At 40.5% G+C, this 7,787-nt stretch overlaps 1 protein-coding gene across 1 annotated transcript; it reads left to right on the plus strand.

The window, feature by feature from the left end:
• Positions 1 to 698: 698 nt before the first annotated feature.
• LOC104594342 (uncharacterized) lies at positions 699 to 3,195 on the plus strand. Its single transcript, XM_010254597.2, has one exon. The coding sequence runs from the start codon at positions 1,206 to 1,208 to the stop codon at positions 2,814 to 2,816; it is 1,611 nt and encodes a 536-aa protein (XP_010252899.1). The 5' UTR covers positions 699 to 1,205; the 3' UTR covers positions 2,817 to 3,195.
• Positions 3,196 to 7,787: the final 4,592 nt, after the last annotated feature.

The following is a 7,787-nucleotide window of genomic DNA, read 5'->3' on the forward strand; positions in this document are numbered from 1 at the left end:
ATTTAAATTTAATTCTTTTAATAACACAACCAACGTTTTAAAAAACTATCCGAAAACATAACTGTTCTGGTCACCAGTTTCTGGGTTAATGGTCCGATCGTCTAATTCAAACAGATGGCCAGTTCTGATAGCAAGTTAAAAAAAAATAAAAATAATAAAAAACGATTAAAACCATTGAATGGATTGACGTTTTGAGTAAACGGTTTTTGACCAGATTCCAGGTTTTGGGTAAAACAAAACTGATTGTCTAAACGGTTCTTGAGCCAAATGATCTGATCGTCTGGATCAACGACGGTTCAAAAACGTTGAACACAACTGCAATTTAATTTTTTAAATTGTCTTTTGAACTGATCAATTAAAGCGATAAGATCCAAATTGGTCGGTTTTTACTAATGATCAGTTTTACATAGCAAATACCCCACCCCAACCAGGTCAGTTTCGATGGACAAATAACTTTCAACAGAACCAAAACGGACCCGTGAACCCTTAACTTTTACGAAATCTTGTAATTGCAACAAGTATAAAAGTTGAGGGTTAAATGTCAATACCCACAAAAACAAGGTAGTAATGCGTAATTTACGCAAAACAAGACCAACAACAAAAATCCCTTTTTCGTTGGAGATGGAGAGTGATTAGGGCACATCCTTTTTTTTTTGTTTTTTGTTTTTTGTTTTGATAGAAGCCTAAAGGCCGCGAAAGACCCAAAACATTCTCCAATTTTCAACGGAATAAGATAAAACGACAAATTAGGCAATCAAAAAATGAGAAGCCGAGAGAGAAATCACAGCAACGGAATAAGAGGCAAGCACCGAAGATCGTCCCATACATTCATACAAGGAGAGAGAGAGAGAGAGAGAGAGAGAGAGGAATTTGAAGGAAGAAGGAAAGCTAAATGGTTGGGGTTGGTCCTATCCTATGGTAACCGATGCTCGCGATTCATCGTCACCGCCTTAATTATCCACTTTACTTAATTTGGAAGAGACGGAACTTCCGATGAAGATCTCTCTCTCTCTCTCTGCATCTGCATGGTGACTCCTAGTCTCATCAGTCGTCTATCATGTCTTTGATTCTCCTTTCTCCTCCTTTATAGAACAAGCCCAAATTCTTTCTTCCATTAGCCCAGATCTTCATCTTCCCACTTAACCAGCTGCTTCATTCCACCTTGCTCTTTTTTCCTTAATTTCGTGTTCTTTCCATTTCCTCTAATGGCTGATCAAAACCACTGGGGCAATTACTATCCATACGACCATCCATCTGGGGTCCGTGAATCATCATCGTCGTCGTCGTCGTCGTCGTCGTCGTCAACATCGGAGGAGGAGAGATCGATTTCCGGTGATGGAATGTCCGTGAATAAATCCGGGATAAAGATCAAGCTCACGGTTGGAGATCAGAGCGTCCACCGTCAAAATTCTTCACCACCACTAGGTCTAGCATCAAAAGAAGATCGTATATGCAAGGTCTGCAACAAGGGATTTAGCTCCGGACGAGCTCTAGGAGGTCACATGAGAGTCCATGGTCAGGCACAAGTCCAGGCGGACGATCCTGCCAGAACCAATAATCAACCCCACTTCTCTAAGCTCAAACCTCACGAGTCCATTAACAAGGATCAACTAAGCTATTGTTCTAATGGCGCAACAGCCGATCCAATGACCAAAACAACCTGTTCCATCTGTGGAAAGCACTTTCCCTCCATGAAGTCCTTGTTCGGTCACATGAGATGCCACCCCGAAAGACAATGGCGTGGTATTCGTCCTCCCCCTTCAACAACCACAGCACCCAAGAACAGCTCGTCCTCCACTGTGTCCGATGCCCTACCTCCTCCGAAGATGGATGATCAGGCCGATTCCGCTACTACGTCAGGTAGAACTACTTCAACTCTCGATCTCTGCCAGCTTTTTCCGAACTGGTCCGTCACTGCAAAGCGTGGTCGCAAGAGTCTTGCTTCTACTGTTGCTGCTGCTCCAGTTCCCGAGGCCGTCTATGGTCTACTGTCTCTTTCGATCAAGCGAAACCGCAGCGAACAAGCTGAGGCTGAGGCTGCGGACGCAACAGATTTACCTCCGTCGACGAAGGGCAAAACCCATAGGCCAGCGATGAACGTGGACGCGAGAAGGGTTTACAGAGACGCGGCTGACGAAGAAGAGGAGGACCCGGATGCCAAGAGCTTCAGTTACATGTCTGAGATCTACAAGAATAAGAAGAATAATCTTAGTATGATCAAAAAGAAGAAAATCAAGCTCGTAGACTTGGGAGCTGTTCAGGGTGGCAATCCGATCAATTACAAGGAGGCACAAGAAAGGGTCCTCCTTGAAGGATACAAGTGCACCACATGCAACAAATCCTTCTCTACTCCCCAAGCTTTGGGTGGTCACAGATCCAACTATAAAGTAGGCAAGATCTGCCTCCCTATCCCCACCATCTTAGACCCGGAAGAATCATCTGGGTTTGCTGCAGAAAGCACCGCAGATGAAGAACAACATCGGCAGCAACCCGTGTTCGTGGTTCCGGTCAATCCGTCGACTAAAGTTTGCAGTTCATTGGAATTCCGTCCGACGGGAGTGAGAGCCATACATCGATGCAAGACTTGTGACAAGACGTTTTCCACTGGTCAGGCTCTTGAGGGGCATCAGAGGTGTCACTCAGCGGCGACGGAGGCGGGCACAGTCGTGGAAGCTGCATCGAACTCAGTGGCATATGTACAGGAAGAAGAAGACGATAGTAATAGAATGGAAACTCGTAGGGTGTTGGATTTCGACCTTAATGAGCTGCCGGCGGTGGACGAAGAAGTTGTTCTGGAGTCTGTTCATAGTCTGTAAAAGGGAGCCCCAGACCCAGTCGTCTGCTTGTGCTTTGGTAATGGAATCACGTTCTACTGCTTGTGATTTTGAATCTTTGTTGGTCATGTCATTTAGTTAGCTGAGCTGATGAGCTCAGGTTGTTGTCACTCCATCCAGTGGCGATTGAATTGATGCAACAGTATTTTTTTATTCCCCTCCCTGATGGGTTATGCCCCTTTTTTCTTTCTTGACTAGACTAGACTTTTAGTTTGTGTTGTTCATGTAAATATGCACTCTCTTTACTCTCAACAGCTGAATGAAGACAATGTACAGAAACAGAAGTGTGTTCATTACTGTGTAGTGTGTTCATACTCAATCCACCAACCTTTTATGACCTTTTATGCTAGAGTATATATGAAACTTTCTTTTTTTTTTTAAATATAGTTCTTAATCTTATATGCCAGCAGATGGATATTCAGGAAGAATGTTGTGTTCTGTTTTGTGTAGTTATTATTATTTATTATCTTGAAACAAATTCTATTAAAGAATTGAAGAGAGAGAGATGGGAGAGGACAAGTACCGGAGGGCAAACAGTGAGATACTGAGATCTCTGAGGGAAAAGAATAGATTGGGGGGGGGGGTGTAAACGAGAAATGACCACTCTTGAGAACTTTTTGTGGAAGGATCTCCATTAGTTTGATTATTACTTATCTTGAAAAAAAAGAAAATTGCTTCTGCAGTGTAGAAAGTAGAAAGTAGAAAGTTAAAAGTGTGTAAACTTTCCTCTTCCTCGTGAAGCCAAAACCAAAAGGTGGATGGTCTCTTTCTCTCTCTCTTGGTGGTGGGTTATATCTTTTGTATAAAAGTTTGAGGTGCTTGCTTTCATTTCATGTGGGTCTTTTCTTGAACAGCTTCTCAAATCCGTGCTCCCCAGAACCAGAAGGCCAGAAAGCAATTTCGGGCTTTGGGCCTCAATTTTGTGATTTTGTCCTACTCAAGCCTAAAAATCAACGGTAAAGTACGGAAACATCCGATGCAGAATTCTGAATTCCAGCCCCCTACTATTAGCCCTCTCCTCCCTATAAACCACATCTGCATTCCCCTGTATTATGGGGCTATAAAATTCTGATTTGGGCTGATTGATCATTCTCCCAAAAATCAAAACATGCGACCAAAAAAATGATGACAATACGGTGACTGTGAGCATGACAGTGACCTGCAAATTCTGCTAACTTATTTGGCTTGGTCTAGTTTCAATTCCCAGACCAAGTCAAACAAATAATTTCACTGCCGCTGTATTTCTTTCAAACACTTGATACACACATTAACTAAAAATGAAAAAGAAATAAACAGCTGGAGTGAGTGACAGAACTAATTAAACCAGGAATTAGCTTCTTGTTGTTGAACGTTGAATGCTTCAAGTGAGCAGCGTAATAGGTGATTGGTTCTGAAATCTGAACCATATACTATAATGGAGATCCCTAAAGTGCCAACTGAACTGTTTTCTTAACAAATTCTCGTGACCCCTTTGAAAGCAACGCTTATACATTCGGGTTATTTGACTTTGCATCCATTTCCACCTTCCTCACGCTATATGCTTTACTCTCGGTGGAAGTGGCGGCACTGCATATTTATTCAAGTCCCAACAGCCCAAAGGTTTGGTTGGGTTCATTTAAATTTTACGTTCATCTTAAATTTTGGTTATCAAAAGACGTTGCCAAAATGATACATTTGTATGTGATTTCCCTTGGCTTGTTTGAGTCTGGTCAAGCAAAGAATCTGGCACAGTACATGATAAGGAGGTATGGAGTTCGGACCCCACAACGTCTCACAGTGCATCCCTGCGTTGTATTGGAAACATCTCCTGATCCTGATGATGACATCATCGGGTCTGATAGTATCTTCAAGTGATGTTCCCAATACATGGCGGAGATGGGAACACGTAGGTATGACTCAATAGCTATGTAAATGTGGCACTTATTGCTTTTTGTAATGTTGCATCAAATAACACCAAGGCCTTATTGTAAATATATTTATTCATCTTACCCATAAAAAGTTATTATTAAATAGGATAATTTGGAACAAATTATTTATTCATTTAAAAGACAGATATGACTTACCCAGATAAGTGATACCTAAAATAATTCATTTAACCTAGGGGGGGGGGGAAGGGAGAAAATGCAAGCCTAGTGCATGACACTTGAGAGTTGAACCAATATGAAAAGCTGGATCATAACCAACACACATATACGTTTGTACAGTATTCCAGCCCCATCTTCATCAAGGATGATCAAGCCAAGGGAGGAAGAAGAAGTTAGATCGTTTAATGGCCCGGGATTTGCTATTGCTAGCTACTCAATCGTGTCTTTCTCCGTAAAACAAAAAGGAGTGGCCTTTAGTTTTAATTGCAGTAGAAAGATGTTTTGCAATACTTAACATGTGAAATTTAGGAAGCCTTTGATAATTAATACCCCTTCAAAGACAATAATCGACTGATATATAAATACATACAAGTAATTAATTACCTGTTATTTTGGTGCGTATGTAATTAATTAATGGGTTTAAGTTTAAGGTGGCTTTGACAAAATTGGAATACTGATCAATTGGTAACCAAAAGCTGGAAAGAATAGAAAATTGATGTGCTAATTGAAAGACCCGAAAAGATCGACCATGTGGAATTTCAGAAAACTTCAGGTAGAACTTTCTAGTCTTTCCATGTGATAAATATATCACATAGCTTCTAAACAAATTTTTGAAAACCTGATAGGCTGACCACTTGCGAAACAGTTTTCATCCTTAAAAGCTCAATATGTCTTTTAGCTATGTAAGCTGCTAAATGATTTATGGGTCACTAAAACGCCTGAAAAATATCCCTCAACTCTACCTATATTTTGATAAGCTAGTAAGCTTTGTTTTGAAGATTGGTCATGTCAAATGTTCACATTGTTTGTGTTAGGATTAGAAGATAGGGATTACTATAATTATTAATGCGTCCTTGTCCTTTGGGCAACCCATTGATATCTTCCGGCCGGTTCCATCCAGTATTGTAAGAAAAATTGGAGGTTACTCCAAACTCTAAAAGATTCAATTTCCTTTGAAATTGAACAACAAAACTAGTAATAATTAAACAAGTCTAGCCACGGTAAGCACTTAGAAGATTAAGCCCAAGTTGGCAGAATTTATAAGCCATAATCATCAAACTGTTTATGTTGTGTTGAAGTTGAACAGCTCCCATGGCTTGGCTAGGGAGATCTGGATTCTGAAAAGGTTTTTGCACAAAAAGGCCGAACCTAGCCACCCCACGGGCTACGTCCATCCCTTCCCTTTTTTGTCCGTTTTGTTCATTGTTCTCTTTCTGGCTTCTGCTCCTCCTGGGCCTCCTGTATTGCAGAGTTCTCGTTTCATTCATTCAACACCAACTACCCAAGCGAGATCGAGGTCTAGGGTAGCCCTACACAAGACGAGGTAATAAGGGTACCCCTTATTGATAAATTAAAAGACGATGCAACAAAATCTGGTCCGTTTGGAGAGCTGGGAGGGGTGAGAACAGAAAAAAAAAACTGGATATGGACCAAACTCTTTTGATTTTTGAACAAAGTCACCGCTCTCACACTAGACACAACACAACCCTCCATCTTGGTTGTCGTAGAAAATAAACATGTTCCAGTTCCAGAAATGTAAGAAGAAGCTTTGATTGAAAACCTTCATTTGAAACTAGAAATTTCAATTCCACCATTGAATGAATGATGAGCAGGCCAGAACTCACATGGGTTTAATCAGCGTGCATGACTCAGACTCATCATCCCTTGTGGTCATTGCTGCTTTAGAATAATTAGGAAAATAACCAAACTCTACATTATCAGATTTGGCAGCTGCAAGTTAACTCAGAAATTAAGGAACTGAAATTTGAAACTTCTCCCAAAACCCATTAATAATGGGAATAAAGAAATAGTAAGAATAATAAATGAAATGATGAGCTAACCAAATGTTCAAAGTAAACATTCAAAACCAAACAGAATTGCCATCCTCAATCACTGGCAGCCCATTGAGGTCAGAATCCCAACATCTTACAAATTTCTGGATCTGTGATTCATTGGATTATCGATCTCTGATCGAATTTAGTTCAAGAGACACTTATACCCCCTACCCTAATTTAGTTTTCTATCTTAAAATAGAATAGAACCGTAAAATATATAGTGAATATGTTCTAAACTAAGACATATTGTTAATTAACAACCCCAACAATCTATCTATCTGTAGCTCAGAGGCTTTGTTATAATCTTATATCAGAAATAACAAGGGTAGTAGTGGGTCATCCATCAGCGTTGGAGTAGAATTTCTGCCCAGTATACATAATTCAAGTGGAGCTCCATGGATCTCGTAACCGCATGATATCACAGCTGTACATTGTGAACATTTACGGTATTTACAAATCATGGAGAGATGTTCCCATTTCCCAATCTACAACTGTAGTGTCCTGTGGGTAAAATTTTGTGGATAGGAGATTTGGATTCTTCTTTTTATATATATATATATATATATATATATATATATATTTTAAAGGGCTACAGAACGGGGTAGTTTATCGCCCAACTTATAACCCCCAATCCAGGTGCAGGCAGGATTGGATTGGATCCCAAATCTCCCCTACAACCAGCAGTAGACCTTCCGATTCATTCAAGTGTGAGAAGATGTGGGTCTTGGCGCAATGGTCAGATAAAATGATAAATTGTTCCATTGGGACCTAAGTGATTAGGGTGAGGATGCCCAGATATAATTCAAGTGTGAGGATGGATGCCCAATATTTGAATAGTTGATGGGGTATGGAGTGGGTTGGAGGATTCACAGCCCAGAAGAGTTAGATTAGATTTGGTGAAGGACAAGATCAATTAAGTCGAGCATGTTACTTATTTTCTATGAATCATCATTTTCAATTTCATGGATATGCCATAAAAAAAAAAGGGGGGGGGGGTTGAGTTGAGAATGAAATCTGAACAGCAAACGAGTGCA

Source organism: Nelumbo nucifera, chromosome 1 (genome assembly GCF_055504915.1).
Source record: "Nelumbo nucifera cultivar China Antique chromosome 1, China Antique-T2T, whole genome shotgun sequence".
Taxonomy (NCBI): Eukaryota; Viridiplantae; Streptophyta; class Magnoliopsida; order Proteales; family Nelumbonaceae; genus Nelumbo; species Nelumbo nucifera.

Excerpts from the sequence above, each read along its gene's own strand:
- LOC104594342 (XM_010254597.2), top strand. The coding sequence starts at position 1,206 with ATGGCTGATCAAAACCACTGGGGCAATTACTATCCATACGACCATCCA.